The sequence below is a fragment of the Pristiophorus japonicus genome, chromosome 2 (assembly GCF_044704955.1).
Source record: "Pristiophorus japonicus isolate sPriJap1 chromosome 2, sPriJap1.hap1, whole genome shotgun sequence".
NCBI classification, from domain to species: domain Eukaryota; kingdom Metazoa; phylum Chordata; class Chondrichthyes; family Pristiophoridae; genus Pristiophorus; species Pristiophorus japonicus.
The window spans coordinates 90,284,328-90,304,736 of record NC_091978.1 but is presented as its reverse complement, the minus strand read 5'-3'; the positions used below and the strand labels follow the sequence as shown (position 1 = coordinate 90,304,736).

Here is a 20,409-nt window from a genome sequence, read left to right as displayed (position 1 = left end):
AGAACGATTTAGTGCAATAATGGAATGAATGTGAGGACCAGAGCTGGTTAATGGCCCTGAAATTCCGGTCGGAGGCTCCTTTCGCCACCGACCGGAGAATTCTTACGAAAGTACCTGGTGGTCCCAGAGGAGTGTGCGATTCCGGTGGGGAGGCCTTCTCTTCCCATGCTGCAAAGCACGCTCCCGTCCTCCAGGTTCAGACGCAGAAGGTGCAGTCACGTGTGACTGTACAACCAATTGGGTACAGTATTCCACAGCGTTCTCATTAATAGCAATGAGAACTCCGTATCTACGAGTTCTCATTGCTATTAATGAGAAAAGCAAATACACTGAACACCATAATAAAAAAAAAACACCTCACATAATTAAAATTAATTGAAATTAAAGTTAATAAATGTCTCAGAAAAAAAACATTTGTGATTTAACATTTTTTTTTAAATTATGGTTTAAAATAAACTTACCGTAGTGGGCAAGGTTTTTAACAATGTGTTTTTTAAATTTTATTTTGTAATGTTTGTGTGTGTTTTAAAACTCTTACGTCTGTAAAAGTAGGCTATGCACCTGCTTTTATCAGGCACAAGAGTTTTCAGGACATGTGTAAATATGGGTAAATGCTGCAATTTTGCCCATGCAAATGTCCTCGCTCCCGAGATGCGGAGGATCGGTCAAACTGGAGCTTGACAGATCGGAAAAGCCGATTTTCAGCGCATGCACATTGTGCGCTGAAAACCAGCTTTTGCGATACCTTCCCGAGTCCGTAGACACTCAGTAGAATTATTTGTGCACAGAAATTAATGTTATGTATTGATTATTCCGGCAGATAGTGATCTCAGTAAATTCAACATGTTTTTGTGTTGTCTTTTTTATTAATAACAATTGGAATGAAATATGCTGAGGGAACCTTTTTAAATTAAACTTCCTGTTCAACTGGATTGGTCACATTTTGACCTATCTTCCTCATTTTGTAATCTATTGTGAACTCAGTATTGTAACTGCACAAACACTGTGTTGAATAGTCATCATTCTATCCTGTAATCACATTGAGGGTAGCCAGGATAGGACTTTCCATTCAGTAGTAAAGCATAGGAGTTACTGTTTCAACAATGCATCACAACTACAAAATGATTATCATTTATTATTGGTCAGGATATTTTGGTTTAATGCTTTTTTTGGTGACTAGCATAGCGTATTGAATCCATATGATAGATACTTTACCAGAAGTCAAACAACAGGTTAACATGACTTTAATGTTAATTAGTGTTGCAATTCCATCTGACAACCAAAACCGTTCCAATTACTGAGAATTCAGTAAATGGACACTGAAGCAGAGAATGTGATGCAAGAGTTGTAATTATTGAGTCTATTATTTTCTGTATTTTGTTCATTCTATTACCTGTACTTGGCCTGAGGAGAAAAGAAAATGATGCAATGCTTTTCTTGTCTTAGTTATAGAACAGATGCAAGCTTGTGACATTCCTACACATGATCAATTGAGGGTTCAAACATAAAACACATAGACAAATCTAAAGAGGTTTATGAACATGGCCTTATCTTGAGATTTGATTGTACCCTTAAACAAGCATTTTGTTTTATACATTAACATTTAGGCTATTGTTCCTTAAGAAGTCCTACTGCAGAATCTGGCCCAAAAGCAAAATGGCTTAGAGGGTTGGACAGGAGTTCTGAAAGGTGACTGCAGCTTCAAGTGTGATCGGAACAGAATGCCTGTTGTACTGTGATATACTTAATGATGTGATGTGACTCATACTAGGAAATTACAATCTTATTTTTCTAGTTTTATAAACTAGAATTCAATACAATTTCTTCAGTTGCAGAAATATCCAAGGAAGTGTTTCCAAGTAAATGTTTTAATACAATTCAGAAATAGAGCACAAATTCAGAACTTGGTGACAGAAAATCAGATTTGTCCCACATCCTTCTAACCAGGTGGCCAGCTCATCTGGCGTCCTCCAATCACATGGATGTGCAGGTGGTATACAGACTGCGCTCCATTCTTCCCATCGTTTATCACTAAAACAACAAAAAAGAGTTTGCTTTTAGAAAACTCACAACTATTTATTGAATAATTAAAAACAAACCCTGGATAATGCTGGTAATATCTGGTATTTAACTTGCAGAATAAAATTAGCAGCAAGAATTTACAATTTTATTTCCATCTTTCTCCTCTGCCTCATCTCCTGAAGGTACTGACTATTGCACGGGTATTTAATTCCTGCTGCTGTTTCACACAGCAGGCTGGGATTTGTCTTAGAGGTTTCCAGGCAATAGTTTCCTCCCCCAACTCAGAAATCATCCACCGACAATGATGGGCAATGACCCATACCTGACATCGTGCTAATAGGCAGGGGAGGCAAAATCGCCCCTTTTTATAGCCCCATTTGCACCTCCGCGAGTCACGAAGCTGGCGGACATCCGCCATTGAGGCGATCCTTAAAGGGGAGGCCTTTAGCGCCCCGGGCCACCATCCTTATTTATCGGTCGACTCTTGGGTCAGCCCAACAATGGTGGCCCTCGAGTCGACCGGGTCACTATCGCGCCCCAGGACGCCCCTCAAAGGAAGCAGCGCGGCAGAGACCAGCCCTCCGCTTCCTTTGAGGGGCGGAAGGCCCAATTCCGCATCAGGGGTGGGACTTCCGGGCGGGGTGCAGGAAGTCCTGGCCCCAGAAGGTAACCGCCCCCAATTGGGGCAAGGGGCAACTTCTAGCCCAGGGACTCTTGGGATTAGTTGGTTCTGAAAATGAGATCCTAAGATCTGTATCAAACAAACTGCCGTAACTTCTAGACTTAGGAGTTGAAGCAAAGTCACACTAAGACACCTGAGTATATCAATGTACTTCTCTCTCAAGCACCATACAATCACATGTAAAATGCCTTCATAACATATAAGAATGAACCTGCATTTATATAATGTTTTATCACATTTGTGGTAGCTCCTTTTGTGTGAAAAGGGAGGTAAAGCTATGTGTTGGACCAAGTCCAGATTTAGGCAAGTGTGGAGAATGGGAGGGGGAAATTTCACAATACCTTTTTGAAGTTTGTGTCTATTCAAGAAGCACAACTAGCTCCCTGTGCAAAGTACAAAGTTCATGAATGCTGGACAAACATTAGTGAAAACTGTTGTGTATGCAATAACTGTTAGACTGAGTACTGTTTAACTCCAAGAGATGTGACCTTGGCCAATGGCCTCCAACAGTGACGCCATCTAGTGGCTAGTGATCCCAAAAGTACATACATGACAATACCCCCCTCTGAGATATTAACACAGTCTTTTACAAATTGAGACGGTCCAGTGTTTTACGCTCCCAGGTTGAGCGTCTCAGTTCAACTCCAGCCTTGGGTGAGTGTTCAGCATCTGTTGTGACTGGTGGCTGGGTGGTTGACCTGGTGGGAGTGGCAATGGCCATGTCAGGGATTGAAAGTCCATTTTCATTGAATATGTCAGGGATTGAAAGTCCCGATTCACTGATGACCACTGAGTCCTCTGATGGCTGGAGGTAGGTTGGTTGGTCGTCGATTGTCTCTTCCGCTGACTGTTCCGGTTTGTCTATGTGCCGCAGCTTTGTCTGATCCATATGTTTCCTGCATGTTTGCCCATTTTTGAGCTTGACAATAAATACTCTGTTGCCATCCTTGGCCATGACAGTACCAGCAATCCACTTGGGACCCTGACCATAATTCAGAACATATACAGGATCATTTACAGAAATACGTCGTGACACAGCTGTGCGATCGTGATACCCTTGCTGACTTTGTCTGCTATATTCAACATGACTATTCAAGTCAGGGTGTACAAGAGATAGCTTGGTCTTAAGACCTCTCCATCATTAGTTCAGCAGGTGATACCCCGGTAAGCGTGTGTGGTTTTGTCCTGTAACTAAGCAGTATGCATGACAGGCGGGTCTGCAGTGACCCTTGGGTTACTTGCTTCATACTCTGCTTTATAATTTGGACAGCACGTTCTGCTTGTCCATTGGATGCAGGTTTGAATGGTGCTGATCTTACATGTTTGATACCATTTGAGTTTCATGAACTCTCGAAACTCCTGACTGGTGAAAGCACGATCTGTTGTCGCTAACAACGATGTCAGGCAGACCATGTGTCGCGAACATGACAGAGATTCTCAATGGTAGTTGTGGATGTGCTGGATGACATGATTATACACTCTATCCACTTCGAATATGCATCACCACAACTAAAAACATCTTCCCCAGGAAGGGACCTGCAAAGTCTATGTGGATCCTGGACCATGGTTTGGACGGCCACGACCACAGACTCAGCGGCGATTCCGCTGGTGCTTTGCTGAGCTGCATGCAAGTGTTGCACTGATGCACACATGATTCCAGATCAGAGTCGATTCCCAGCCACCATACATGAGACCTGGCGATGGCTTTCATCATTACAATGCCGGGATGTGTGCCATGTAGCTCATGTACAAATTTCTCTCTCCCTTTCTTGGGCATAACAATACGATTGCCCCACAGTATACAATCCGACTGAATAGACAGTTCGCCTTTGCGACGAATGTAAGGTTTGGTCTCCTCGCACATTTGCTTGGGTATGGCAGACCAATCACCTTTGAGGATGCAACTTTTCACCACCGATAAAATTGGGTCCTGGCTGGTCCAGGTCTTAACTTGTTGAGCCGTGACAGGGGTTCCTTCACTCACAAAAACATCCATAACTAACAATACGTCCACCGGTTGTGGCGTTTCCACCTCTGGTGTGGGCAATGGCAGACGGCTCAAAGCATTGGCACAATTCTCGGTGCCAGGTCTATGGCAAATGACATAATCATAAGTGGATAATGTCAGCGCCCACCTCTGGATGCGGGATGAAGCATTGATATTGATACCTTTGTTTTCAGAGAACAGTGAAATGAGCGGCTTGTGATCTGTCTCCAGTCCAGCCGAAGACCAAACAGGTACTGATGCATCTTTTTAACCCCATACACACAGGCTAGTGCTTCTTTCTCTACCATGCTGTATCTCTTTCCGCTTTAGACAAACTTTTTGAAGTATACACGACTGGTTGAAGTTTAGCCGACTCATTAGCTTGTTGGAATACGCAACCAATTCCATATGACGAAGCATCACAAGCCAATACTAAACGTTTACATGGGTCATAATGTACCAGCAGCTTGTTAGAGCAAAGCAGATTAGTGGCTTTCTCAAAAGCTGTGTCTTGAGATGCACCACACACCCAGTTGTTGCCTTTTCTTAGCAGCATGTGCAGTGGTTCTAATAAGGTGCTCAATTTAGGTAGGAAGTTACTGAAGTAGTTGAGTAGACCCAGGAACGAACGCAGCTCCGTCACATTCTGCGGCTTGGGTGCATTCTTGATGGCCTTGGCTTTTGCGTCTGTGGGCCTGATGCCATCAGCAGCAATTTTCCTTCCCAGGAATTCGACCTCTGGTGCCATGAAGACGCACTTCAAGCGTTTCAGTCTGAGTCCCACTTTGTCCAGACGATGTAGAACCTCTTCTAGGTTGTTCAGATGTTCCTCGGAGTCACGACCTGTGATCAGGATGTCATCTGGGAACAGACTTCAGTAGACTCTCCATATTCCTCTGAAATATTGCTGCAGCCGACCGAATTCCAATAGGGCACCTGTGATAAATAAACCATCCTTTATGCGTGTTAATGCAAGTAAGTCTCTTCGACATCTCGACCAGCTCCTGTGTCATGTAGGCCAATGTCTGATCCAGTTTGGTGAACGACTTCCCCCCGACTAGTGTTGCAAACAAGTCATCAGCCTTTGGTAATGGGTACTGATCCTGTTTCGAAACCCTGTTGATCGTAGCCTTGAGGTCTCCACAGATTCTGACTGTGCCATCACTTTTCAGCACAGGAACAATGGGGCAGGCCCATTCATTAAAATTCAACCGGTGATATGATCCCTTCATGCTGGAGTCTGTCCAGTTCGACTTCGACCTTCTCCCTCACCGGAACTGCCCGAGCTTTATGATGGACAGGTCTTGCATCCGAGTCCACTTGGATCTGCATCTTGGCTCCCATGAAGTTGCCGATGCCTGGTTCGAAAAGCGAAGAGAATGTGCTCTGTACTTGGGCACATGTATCTTTCTCCGACGACAATGCCTTGATGTTGTTCCAATCGCATCTGATTTTTTTCAAGCCAGTTCCTGCCGAACAGCGTTGGGCCATTGCCTGGGACAATCCATAGCGGTAACTCGTGAACCGCACTTTAATTGTGGCACTGCCAATCACCGTTATGAGTTCTTTGGTGTACGTGTGCAACTTGGCATTGACTGGACTCAGCCTGGGCCTCACAGCCTTAGCATCTCACAGCTTTTCGAATGCCCTCTGGCTCATTATCGATTGACTCGCCCTCGTGTCCAGTTCCATCGACACCGGCACCTCATTAAATTTCATGTTGATCATTATCAGTTTGCTCTTAGTTAGGAACAAGTACAGTCCATACACTTCCTCCTCTTGTATCTCGGATTATGTATCCGGATCCGTGCTAGTCTGACCATCATCCTCAATGTGATGTGTCGCAGCACGCTTGCTCATCTGCGGACACTTGCGCTGGAGATGCCCCACTCTCAGACAGCCTTTGCAACTATATTGCTTAAATCGGCACTGCTGGTGCCGGTGGTTTCCCCCACAACGCCAACACGGAGAAATCGGATGCATTCCCGCTGGCAGACTTTGGGCAGCCACAGGTTTCGCGTACGCAATCGGATAGGCTCTGCCATGTCCCGCTCTGCCAAACACCGAATCAATCATATTTACAGTACATGCCGAGTTTTGATTTTTCACTGATATCTGCTTTAGACTTCTATCCGTTGTCATGCATGACTGAGCGATCGTGATGGCCCTGTTCAAGTCCAACGTCTCCAGTAGTTTACGCAGGATCACCTCGTAGTTGATGCCGATTATAAAGAAGTCCCGCAGCATGTCTATCAACACAGCCCCGAACTTACACGGTCCTGCTAGACGTCTCAGGTCGGCAACGAATTCCGCCGCATTCTGACCCTCTGAGCGAACGTGCGTGTAAAATCTGTACCTCGAGATGATGATGCCTTCGTCTGGCTTAAGGTTGTCCTGTACAAGTGTACAGAATTCTTCATACGTCTTCTCTGTTGGACTCACAGGCAGGAGTAGATTCTTTATCAGACCATAAATTTTTGGACTGCAAACCGCGAGGAACATCGCCCGGCGCCGATCTGCATCGCCGACCACCTCCATTTTGTTGGCCACGAAGAATTGGCTCAAACGGCTCTCAAAGTCTGCCCAATCTTCTCCTTCCACAAATCGCTCCAACAATCCAATTGTGCTCATTTTTGCATGCAAATTTTCTTGTTGCCTCATCGCCAAATGTTGCGTATTCAATAACTGTTAGACGGAGTACTGTTTAACTCCAAGAGGTATGGCCTTGGCTTTGCTTTATTCAGGCCCAAAGTGACTAATATACAAAATGGCTGGCCTTTTATACTTGGGCTGCACACACGTGCGTGTAACCCAATGGCCTCCAACAGTGACGCCATCTAGTGGCTAGTGATCCCAAAAGTACATACATGACAAAAACAGTGATTTCATTTAAAATAGCCTGTCAAATTTAAGTGTTACACATTACAGTTTTGACAAAACCACCAAATGTACTCCTGCTCCTCTGCAGCAGCTGCCATTCTTTTACTTTTTGCTCTGTGAAGACAGGTACTGTTGCCCATCAAATCCTGTTTTCTTGGGCAGCATATCCTACCAGGAAAGTACAAAATAGATATGATGGTGTACCTGTCACTATCCCTGACCTGGGGACAGAATAGAGGTCAAAAAAATCTTTAACCCTATCAGATATTTTTAAAACATATATCCTTCATTCCTTGAACAGAGGAGACATAGCACAGACGTTTCCATTTATTAATGAAGTATTAGCAGACTTACCCACTCTGTACCCATCTGTGAGCCTTTCTTTCTTTGCGAGGTTTTTAGCCACTATCAGTAAATGTCCCAGCAGCTGTTTACACAACATGGAGAAAAAAGCTTCTCGTCAAAATAAAAACATCTCCCCTTGGCTAAACTCACACATACAGATTTTAACAGCGTCCAAAATAACAAAGCTATCAAATAAAAGCTTTATTTCTCTGCCACAGTTTGCACTTTTCAGATATAAGCAAAACCACACAAACATTTTACAATGCTTTTTAAATCTGACATCCTTATAATAAGAACATAAGAAATAAAAGCAGGAGTAGGCCATACGGCCCCTCGAGCCTGCTCCACCATTTAATATGATCATGGTTGATCCAATCATGGACTCAAGTCCACTTCCCTGCCTGCTCCCCATAATCCCTTATTCCCTTATCGTTTAAGAAACTGTCTATCTCTGTATTACATTTTTTCAATGTCCCAGCTTCCACAGCTCTGAGGCAATGAATTCCACAGATTTACAACCCTCAGGAGAAATTCCTCCTCATCTCAGTCTTAAATGGGCGGCCCCTTATTCTAAGATTATGTCCCCTAGTTCTAGTCTCTCCTATCAATGGAAACATCCTCTCTGCATCCACCTTGTCAAGCCCCCTCATAATCTTATACATTTTGATAAGATCACCTCTCATTCTTCTGAATTCCAATGAGTAGAGGCCCAACCTCCTCAACCTTTCCTCATAAATCAACCCCCTCATCCCCGGAATCAACCTAATGAACCTTCTCTGAACTGCCTCCAAAGCAAGGATATCCTTTCTTAAATATGGAAACCAAAACTGTACGCAGTATTCTAAGTGTGGCCTCACCAATACCCTGTATAACTGTAGCAAGACTTCACTGCTTTTACATTCCATCCCCTTTGCAATAAAGGCCAAGATTCCATTGGCCTTCCTGATCACTTGCTGTACCTGCATACTATCCTTTTGTGCTTCATGCACCAGGACCCCCAGGTCCCGCTGTACTGCAGCACTTTGCAATTTTTCTCCGTTTAAATAATAACTTGCTCTTCAATTTTTTTTTTGCCAAAAAGTGCATAACCTCACACTTTCCAACATTATACTCCATCTGCCAAATTTTTACCCACTCATTTAGCATGTCTATGTCCTTTTTGCAGGTTTTTTGTGTCCTCCTCACACATGGCTTTGCCTCTCATCTTTGCATTGTCAGCAAACTTGGTTATGTTACACTCGGTCCCGTCATCCAAGTCGTCAATATAGATTGTAAATAATTGGGGCCCCAGCACTGGTCCCTTCTGCACCTCACTAGTTACTGATTGCCAACCTGAGAATAAACCATTTATCCTGACTCTCTGTTTTCTGTTAGTTAGCCAATCCACAATCCAGACTAATATATTATCCCCAACCCCGTGAACTTTTATCTTGTGCAGTAATCTTTTATGTGGCACCCTGTCAAATGCCTTCTGGAAGTCGAAATACACCACATCCACTGGTTCCCCTTTATCCATCCTGTCCGTTACATCCTCAAAGAATTCCAGCAAATTTGTCAAACATGACTTCCCCTTCATAAATCCATGCTGACACTGCCTGACTGAATTTTGCTTTGCCAAATGTCCTGCTACTGCTTCTTTAATAATGGACTCCAACATCTTCACAATCACAGATGTTAAGCTAACTGGTCTATAGTTTCCTGCTTTCTGTCTGCCTCCTTTTTTAAATAGGGGCGTTACATTTGCAGTTTTCCAATCTGCTGGGACCTCCCCAGAATCCAGGGAATTTTGGTAAATTACAACCAATGCATCAACTATCCCTGCTGCTACTTCTCGACCCTAGGATGCAAGCCATCAGGTCCAGGGGATTTATCTGTCTTGAGTCCCATTATCTTACTGAGTACCACCTTCTTAGTCATTGTGATTGTGTTAAGTTCCTCCCCACCCCCCCTATAGTCCCTTGACTATCCAGTGTTGGAATATTTTTAGTGTCCTCTACCGTAAAGATCGATACAAAATATTTGTTCAGGGTTTCTGCCATCTCCATGTTCCCCATCACTAATTCCCCTGGTCTCATCCTCTAAGGAACAACATTTAATTTAGCCGCTCTTTTCCTTTTTATATACCTGTAGAAACTCTTGTTATCTGTTTTTATATTTCGGTGCTAATTTACTTTCATAGTCTATCTTCCCTTTCTTAATCATTTTTTTAGTCATTCTTTGCTGGTTTACCTTCTACATTAATACAGCAACAACTTGCATTTATATAGCGTCTTTAAAGTAGTAAAACATCCCAAGGCGTTTCACAGGAGCGTTATCAAGCAAAATTTGACACTGAGCCACATAGAGACATTAGGACAGGTGAGGTAGGTTTAAAGGGGCATCTTCAAGGAGCAGAGTGAGGTAGAGAGGCTGTGAGGTTTAATGAGGGAATTCCAGAGCTTAGGGCTTAGGCAGCTGAAAGCACGGCCGTTAATGCTGGAGTGATCAAAATCGGGGATGTTCAAGATGCCAGAATTGGAGGAGCGCAGATATCTTGGAGGGTTGGAGGAAGTTACATAGATGGTGAGGGATGAGGCCATGGAGGGACTTGAAAGCAAGGATGAGAATTTTAAATTGAGGCGTTCCAGGACCGAAAGCCAATGTAGGTCTGTGTGCACAGGGGTGGTGATGATGATGATGGATGACAGGACCTGGTGCGAGTTAGGATACTAGTTTTAATAACTAGTAAAAGCAGTTTATATCTGAAAACAATCAAAAAATCTCCTACAGTGTTTAACTAATCTGTTCCTTAGGAATACTTTGTAAAATGCAGCTGAATCAGTCATAAAGTGGATTTTTAATGTCATTCTTAGCAACATTTTCAATTTTCGCCCCTCCTGAAGTGAAGGACTCACCTCATGGTTCTTGATGTTGACCTTCCAGTAGTTGTGACTGGACTGCAATCAGAAGCAAGAACCCTAGCCAGTTATTCCCCTCCCTAGCTCAAGGATTACATAAGATCTACGGCACAGAAACAGGCCATTCGGCCCAACCAGTCCATGCCAGCGTTTATGCTCCACTTGAACCTCCTCCCACCTTTCCTTATCTAAATCTATGAGCATAACTCTCTATTCCCTTCTCCCTCATGTGCTTGTCTAGTCTCCCCTTAAATGCATCTATACTATTCGCTTCAACCACCCCCTGTGGTAGTGAGTTCCACATTCTTACCACTCTTTGGGTAAAGAAGTATCTTCTGAATTGCCTATTAGATTTCTTAGTGACTATCTTATATTGATGTCTTTTTGTTATTCTTTGCTCCACAAGTGGAAACATTCTCTCTGTATCCACTCTCAAAACCTTTCCTAATTTTAAAGACCTCTATTAGGTCACCCCTCAGCTTTCTTTTTTCAAGAGAAGAGACCCAGGCTGTTCATCCTTTCCTGGTTGCTAAGGCCTACTATACCAACTCCACTGCAGCTCTAGTTGAGATCAGCTAGTGTAGCACAGACTAGGGATCAAACCATTCTGGTCTGAATGGCCTCAGTAGCATTGCCATTTACCATCAAACAATAACAGTATTATACCTGCTCACCCAACACCCCTGTGCTCGCTGACCTGCATTACCTCCCAGTTAAGCAATGCTTTGATTTCAAAATTCTCATCCTTGTTTTCAAATCCCACCCTGGCCTCGCCCCTTCCTATCTCTGTAATCTCCTCCAGCCCCACAAACCCCCTCCCCGCCCCAAGATGTCCGCGCACCTCTAATTTTACCCTCCTGAGCATCCCTGATTAGAATCGCTCAACCACTGGTGGCAGTGACCTTCTGTTGCTTAGGCCCTAAGCTCTGAATTCCCTGCCTAAACCTCTCCGCCTCTCTTTCCTCCTTGAAGACACTCCTTAAAGCCTACCTCTTTGAACAAGCGTCTGGTCATTTGCCCTAATTTCTCCTTATGTGACTCGGTATCAATTATTTTAATCTCATAATACTCCTGTAACCTTCCTTGGGAAGTTTCACTACATTAAAGGCATTGTATAAATACAAATTGTTGTATATTCTATATATAATAAACATCCTTCCCTACCTCTTTGTCACCATCTGTTGTGTCACTGATCCGTGGTATAGGGATTTTGGGTATCACAAGAAAATGAACTGGGCCCTGAGGATTAACATCTCTGAAAGAAAGGCACTATAGAGAAGAAAAAAGTAAACAAACAGAAACATAAAAGCAATATTAAAGAATACTGTAAATATACATTTTAAGATTAAGGTACCCCCAACCTCTTTGTGCTAATAAGAAAAGCAAGCCTTTATTTCTCTGACCGTGTACACGATGTTCCGGTCACGGTGGGCTATGAAAATTCTTACACTAATTATGGGCAGTCTTTCATATGCAACGAAGAATGCCACCAACAAACCATAATGAAGTATGTTTATTATAGAAGTAGTGGATTCATTTTCCATTTTAAATGCTTCGTGGAATCAGATTGTTCAGTGATCATTCAATGCAGTGAAATAATTTACAGCAATGCAGGATTACAGCACCCACACTAATTACTCCTGACTTTAATTCGCAAATTTGTCTACATAACAATGACTGCCATTCTAAAGTAATTCATTGGGACATCCTGAGAACTTCACAAGACACTCTATGGGATGCAAGTTCTTTCTTTTAAATGTTAAATATCCATTAATTCATGCAACTAGGAGTGCATCAGGAGACCTTTACTACCATGAGTGAAATGTAACTATAATACTCCATGGCAGTGTTCTATATACAGATTAGTGTTTAAACATTGAACTTATGGATTGTAGGAGACAATTTTTTTGAAATTCTAATGTGCTCACATGATGGTGCAGTTGGTAAGTGCACTGTCTGATGTGTAACTGACCTAAACAGATAACAAAGGTCCAAGCTTCAAACCCATGTGAGTGGAGTTAGCTGGAGTGGCAGTGGGTGTGCTACAATTGGGCTCAGTGACTCTTGTGGTGGGGGGGGCAGATTCATGGTCCCAACTCTTTGACATCCAGCTGGAAAGATGTGAGGTGAATATAGGATTGAATTCGGCCATGCGTCCCCATAATCGAGCAGCCTACTGGTACTCACAGCCTGGGCTCACACATGAAAATTAACCACTTGGGCAAGGCATCAGAGAACCATAATCCAGTATGTTTCAGCACCTTCAGGAAATTTGGAGTGGGGGAACTGTTTTAAAATACAAGATGGTTGAAGTGAGCAAGAGCTTCAAGAAGTTTACATGCTGATTTGACGTTCTTGTCAGCATTGCGTTTAAAGACAGAAGTGGATTGAGTGGTGGAGACAGTTGGGTTTTTTAATGCATTATTTTCTCAGCTGTGTAACAATGTGAAATATCACTGGTAGAGTCTAAGAAAATATCAGTATTCGCTACAGTAAATATACCTGGTCGTCTTCATATATAATGTCAGCAGGAAGTGATTTATCAATAATTTTTGAGAATAATGTTGGTGGTTGGTTTCCGTATTTCTCTCTCGCATCATCAGCCAACTTTGCTTTAAGAACTTCATTACCATTAACTTTTGATGAACAGTAGCCCTTCTAAATGTGAAAAAGGAAAAGCCAGATTTTAGTATGCAATACATTTCTGCAGTCACTTTGGGTGTAACTTGCCCCTGCACCTCACCCACAATATGGTAATTAAGTTGAACCTGAAAACTCAGTGGGTTTTAATACTTATGCTTTTGGGTAGGTGTTTTTTTTTAATTATCGTTCTTTGGAATTATGGGCATTGCTGGCAAGGCCGGCACTTATTGCCAATTCCTAATTGCCCTTGAGAAGGTGGCGGTGAGCAGCCGCCTTCTTGGAACCACAGCAGCCCATATGGTAAAGGTACTCCCACAATGCTGTTAGGTGCAGGACCTTAATCCAGTGACCATTACTACCACACCCGCCTCCCAGAGACCAAAATCGGCTCCACTGTTTCTTTATGAACAAATATGAGCGATAATATTACATAAAAGGAAAGATTTTGTGAGGCTCTGCTCATGGCACATTGCTTCTCTGACTAATCAGTAAAATCCAAAGCCAAGGTGAATGCATTTTTCATGGCAAAGACATTTTCATGCTTTTCGGTGGCCACACTACTAATGGAAAGACCCCATTCTAATAAACAAAAACAACACTGGGTGTCACTTAATCACTTCTTCCCAGTTTACATTGACATTTCTTTTGCCATTTCAATCCGGACCTATTGGTCTGGGCCTATGTATGGCCTATGCCCTTTCACATCAGATTCTAAAAGAACAGCCATAGTTCATGAGAAACCGACTCCAGTCTGGGATTTGATATATACGGCGAGTGTCACCAGGCTCAGCAGAAGAACTCTGGCCTCTGAGGCACAAGGTTGTGGGCTTGCAGTCCCGTTCCAGACTTGAACACATAATCTATATTCAGTGCAGTATGTTATCAGAGCTGCCATCTTTTGGATGAGACATTAAACTGAAGCCCCTATCAACAGGTCCGGGGAAATAAAAGGTTCCTGGCATTTTTTTGAAGATGATGATCAGGGGACTTCTCCTAATGCTCTGGCCAACATTCTTTCCTCAACCAACGACACTAATTAGTTAGATGGGTGAAAGGGGACTTTGAAAAAAGCCTACTAGATAATATAAAAGGAACTAGTAAGGGCTTTTTATAAGCATATAAAAAGGAAAATAATAGTTAGCAGGAGGACCAATCTGGAAATGATGATAGTCTAATGGTGGAGGATGAAGGTATGGTGGAGATATTAAATATATACTTTGCAGAGTTTGCAAATGATGGTGGAAGTGAGAATGTAAGTATACTAAACGAAGAATTTAAACAATTGTTAGAGATAACTATAAAAAAAGGAATTGATTCTGAAAGCATGAGAATTCCAGGTGGATAAATCACTGGGCCTGGATGACATGCACAATAGGCTGTTAAAGAATCCAGGGACAAGATAGCAGAGGCTCTGGTCACAATATTTCAATCCTCTTTAAATATACAAATTGTATTGCGGTACTGGAAAGTAGCTAGCTAATGTAACACTTTTGTTCAAAAGGGTTCTGTTAATAGATCTGTTAATCTAATGTCAGTTCTGGTCAAACTGTTTCAATCCATTATTTGAGATAAAATTAATGCATATTCCACATTCTCACCACTCTTTACCCAAGCTCTGGAATTCCCTCCCTAAACCTCTCCATCTCTCGACCTCTTTCCTTCTTTAAGACGCTCCTTAAAACCTACCTCTTTGACCAAGCTTTTGGTCACCTGCCCTAATTTTCTCCTTATGTGGCTCAGTGTCAAATGTTTTGTCTTATAATATCCCTGTAAAGCGCCTTGGAACGTTTTACTGTATTAAAGGTGCTATATAAATCCAAGTTGTTGTTGTTGTTGTCATGCCAGTTTTCTTAACGCGTTCTGGTTACTTTGCTGTGCTCCAACCCTGTGCCCACAGATTCGGTTTAGAAAATATGGTCACCCTATGATGGCTTCTTTCTGTGTTGTAAATTTCAATGACTTTAAGTTGATCATGCTATTAAGTGTTCGGAGCAATTCTACAGCTGGTGAAAACCGGATCTAATTCTGCTAATGAACTGCCTGCCACTACTTAATGACAAACCTCAGAAAGCTTGTTTTCCTTTAAATTCTACAAGTGAAGATCTCTTGGGAACAAAACACTCGTTGGAATTACTTCGGGGTGCAGACAGGCACACACCGGGTCAAACAATGGCTGACGGTGAGCTGTGTGCAGTGTTACTGACTGCTTCCTTGCCGATCAGGCTGTGGGACGACCTGAGTTGAAGCCGCTGCACCAGCAGCTCGTGCACCTAAACTCTCTCACAGCTCACAGCAGCACTGTGTCAGCCAGTGGCTCAGTTGGTAGCACCTCTGAGTCAGAAGGTTGTGGGTTCAAGTCCTTCTCCAGAGACTTGAGCACAAAAGTCTCAGCTGACACACCAGTGCAGTACTTCATTGGCTGTAAAGCGCTTTGAGACGTCCGGTGATTGTAAAAGGCGCTATATAAATGCAAGTCTTTCTTCACTGTTGGAGGTGCCGTCTTCCAGATGAGATGTTAAACCGAGTCCTCTAGTCTCTCTCAAGTGGGCATAGGAGATCCCATGGCGCTATTGTGAAGAAGAGCAGGGGAGTTATCCCTGGTGTCCTGGCCAATATTTATCCCTCAATCAACATAACAAAAACAGATTACCTAGTCATTATCACATTGCTGTTTGTGGGAGCTTGCTGTGCGCAAATTGGCTGCTGCGTTTCCTACATTACAACAGTGACTACACTCCCACCAAAAAATACTTGTTTGGCTGCAAAGCGCTTTGGGACGTGCGGTGGTGGTGAAAGACGCTGGTCTTTTCTTTCCGCCTTCCATCAACTGCAGCAAACGCTGAAAACCCTGCACTCCCATTGGTTCCCGCGGTCTGACGGACAGCTCAATGCGACTGGTGAATGGCCCGAGAAAGCCGTCAGTCAAGAGGGACGCGGTCCCGCTCCGCCGTGGGTGCCAGGCCGGCCGGGCCCCGGGGCTCCTACCTGTGCACAGCCGCCCAATCTGGGCGCTAGCAGCGCCGCCGTCAGATGGAGCAGCCCGGGGGCAGCGAGGCGCCGGGGCAGCCTCAGTACAATCACTCCGGTCATCCTGACTGCAGCCCTGCTGCGCTGATACTGACTCGCAAATTATTCCTTGCAGCCAACAGATGGCGGTAAGCATCTCCGACAGCTCCTGGTTGGTTAGCTTTAAACCATGTGGCTGGAAGTAGTGAGAGAGGGGAGCAATGGCAGGAGTGACATTTGTGATCATGGAGGGTGAGACGGGCTGACCCATTTAAAGGTGCTTTTACACTGCAGGACAGATGTGTAAGATCACTGCACTTAAGTCCCTATTACAATAAAATGCTGGAAACAGGTCAGGCAGCATCTATGGAGACAGACACTGAGTTAACATTTCAGCTCGAATGCCTTTCGCTGCAAAAGAGACAATGAAGATGAATAAGGTAAAAGAGACAAACGGAAATTTGGTCGGAGAGAAGAGCAGAATTTCAAGGTGGGCACTCCTGGGACTTCTCTTCACGAAGTTCTGCTCTCCTCTCCGACAGGATTTCCGTTTGTCTCTTTTACCTTGTTCACCTTCATTGCTTTCTATTTCCCTTCTCATGTTTGATACATCTCTAATTTTTTCCAGTTCTGACAAAGGTTATGACCTGAAACGTTCTGTTTCTTTCTCCACAGATGCTGCCTGACCTACTGAGTATTTCCAACATTTTTTTTCAGATTTCCAGCATCTGCAGTATTTTGTACTTTTTACATTGGTACTTGTTTAGTTTGCATCATGAGAAAGTGGCATTCATACTTTTACATTGCTAAGTCTGTGTCCCTTATGCCAATCGCCTCATTGTAGAATTGTATACACGTGCTTAAGTCAATGCGCAATCAGGAGTATGGAGCCCTTAATACAGAGCCACTGTAGGGATGCCACACTCCCGTGAGCCTAACTAAGCAAATGGCAGTTTAAATGTACCTAGTGCCAGGTTAATAAGAACATAAGAAATAGGAGCAGGAGTAGGCTTTAAGGCCCTTCGAGCCTGCTCCGCCATTTAATACAATCATGGCTGATCTGATCATGGACTCAGGGCCACTTCCCTGCCCCCTCCCCAAACCCTTATTGGTAAAGGAACCAAGGACACCATAGACACAGGAAAATGCACGTCTACGCTTCTGCTGTCAGAATAAGGTCACTCATTTCAGGCTCAAGCTGAGGAGAAGCCCTAATTAAGAAAGGGGCATAACTGATCTGGAGATGGGCCTGAGTCCATCCCAAATTTGTTGGGGCAAATTCCTTGGGGCATTTCCCGGTCATAGTGTACTAGAATTCCTCTGCAGCCTGCCCATTGACTACCATGGGACCGCCACTTACAAGTTTGCCTCAACTGATTTAGTGCCCAACAATTAGTGCATGGCTTTGTGAGCTCACTTCTTACATTACTTTGTATATGCACTATTGCCAGCTCTGCACTCTTCTTGTACTATTGCCAGCTCTGTACTCTTCCGAGAGGGGAAGCTTCAACTACTTGCACTCATGAATTAACATTAAGGTTCCCTATGATTTGAAGATATGTATTTGAAAAGGGAAAAAATTGCAGGGCTGTGGGAAAAGAGCAAGGGAGTGGCACTAATTGGATAGCTCTTTCAAAGAGCCGGCACAGACACAATGGGTTGAATACCCTCCAATGTGGTGTAAGTTTCTATGACTGTCATTCTAAAGTACAGTGCAGTGTAGTACAAAGCCATACAGACCAGAAGATCTCAGCTTTATTTCATGATCCGTGGTTGCAACTAGGGCAACAGTTGGGGCATTACAATTGGATTCAGAACATTTGAGTTATCACTGGTGGGGGAGAGGAGGGAGATTTAGCCAGGTTGAAAAAGGCTGTTCCTGATAACAAACCAGTAATCCCTGCTAGCAATTGCACAAGTATAGATGTAGATGAGAACAGCTTTGTCTTGTGATGCCCTCTATACCTGAATAGGTTGTTGCCACTCAGACCCTAAAATTCCATTGGGGTTCTCCCAGTATCCTGCTATAATTTTGGCAAAAGACTGATGGAATCCTTCAAAAATGGCAGAGACCAAGAACAACCTGGTTACTGCTATTATTGTAGGAGGTTCCGCCAGCCTCATGCTGGTGCTACAGTAGAAGACCAAGAAAATCACCATTGAATTTCAGAGCCTCACCGTCTAGATTCATACGTGAAAAATGGTCACTTGGGTGAGGCATCAGAGGATGTCTAGTGTCTAGAACTTTCAGGAGAGAAGGGGGAAAAATTAGAAGAGAGAGTGCTCAAAATTTTCTCCTGCCTTCTTGTAGGGTTGTGTCTTATCAGCTTAGCATCTCCCCAGATGATGCAAGCAATTTAAGAACATAAGAATTAGGAACAGGAGTAGGCCATCTAGCCCCTCGAGCCTGCTCCGCAATTCAACAAGATCATAGCTGATCTGATTCAAGGAGAAAAATAGAAATTACTGGTAATATACACAACGGGTCCATCAACATCTGCAAAAGGAAATAATCAGAACCCCTGACATGTTGACCAGTTGTTCTCTTTACAGATACTGACATACCAGCTGTGTATTCACAGCATTTTGTAAGTTGGTTTCAGATTTCAATTAAAAAATAACTTGTACAAGTATTACCAAGGAAAGCAGTATAGGAAAAACACAAATGCACACCTGTCAACTTTGGTGCTACCAGTCTATTTTAAAATACCTTTATTTCTTTTTTGTAAGAGATCTATTTTTCTACTTTGTTCTCCCTATGCTAAGCTTCAAATCCTGGCTGAAGAGTGGGCAGGTGGCTTACGGTCAGGTCTCTTTCAATGCTGCTGATGAACCAACTGGTGCACGAGGAGAGCTCCGGGTGACTCCTGTCATTTTCTCCATGCAGGGAAGTGTTTGACCTCTGCTATAACTCGATAGACTGAATACTGTAAACTCACTCAGGTGCAAACCTGGCTCAACTTTATTCGGGCCCAAAGTGCCCTCATTACATGGTGACTTGCTTTATATACCTGGCCCGCACACACGTGCGTATAGCCCAATGACCTCTGACATGGGTGCCCCCTGGTGGCTAGTAACCCCAAGCATACACACATGACAACATCCCCCTTCAAGATCTTAGTATCAGTCTTTTTCCAAGTTAAGACGGTCCGGGGCTTTCTGCTCACAAATTGATCGTCTCAGTTCAACTCCAGTTCTGGGCGAGCGTTCTGAGTCAGTTATGACTGGAGGCTGGGTAGCCGATCTGATGGGAGTGGCAATGACCATGTCAGAGATTGAAAGTCCAGATTCATTGATGACAGCAGAGTCCTCTGATGAATGAATATAGGTTGGTTGATCACTGATCGTATCTTCCTCAACTTGTTCCAGTTCATCCGTGTGCCGCAGCTTTATCTGATCAACATGTTTCCTGCATGTTTGCCCATTCTTGAGCATGACAATAAACACTGTTATCCTCCTTAGCCATAACAGTACCGGCGACCCACTTGGGACCTTGACCATAATTTAGCACATACACAGGATCGTTAAGCGATGTCGCGTGACACAGCAGCATGATCATGATACCACTGCTGATTTTGATGTCTGTTTTCAACACGATCGTTCAAGTCAGGATGGACGAGAGAGAGCTCTCCATGAATAGTTCAGCAGGGGAGACCCTGCTAAGCATGTGGGGTCTTGTCCTGTAACTAAGCAATATGCATGACCGGTGAGTCTGCAGTGAATCCTGAGTTACACATTTCATACTCTGCTTGATTGTTTGGACAGCATGCTCTGTTTGACCATTAGAACAGGCAGACCATGAGTAGCAAACATGACACAAAGGTTCTCAATGGTAGCTGTGGATGTACTGGATGACATGATTAGACACTCTATCTGTTATATATATATATATATATATATATGTAAACTTGTATATGCTCCAGGCTCATCCCCTGGAGTCCAAAGGG

The 20,409-nt window shown here is 43.5% G+C and overlaps 1 protein-coding gene across 1 annotated transcript; it reads right to left on the bottom strand.

Moving 5' to 3' along the window:
- Positions 1-1,850: 1,850 nt before the first annotated feature.
- On the bottom strand, positions 1,851-16,626 carry LOC139231119 (uncharacterized HIT-like protein Synpcc7942_1390). The gene is made up of 5 exons (XM_070862491.1): positions 16,442-16,626; positions 13,316-13,471; positions 11,978-12,082; positions 7,926-7,998; positions 1,851-2,031 (listed from the first exon to the last, which is right to left on the bottom strand). Exons 1-5 carry the CDS (start codon positions 16,544-16,546, stop codon positions 1,940-1,942), a joined length of 531 nt encoding a protein of 176 aa, XP_070718592.1. The 5' UTR covers positions 16,547-16,626; the 3' UTR covers positions 1,851-1,939.
- Positions 16,627-20,409: the final 3,783 nt, after the last annotated feature.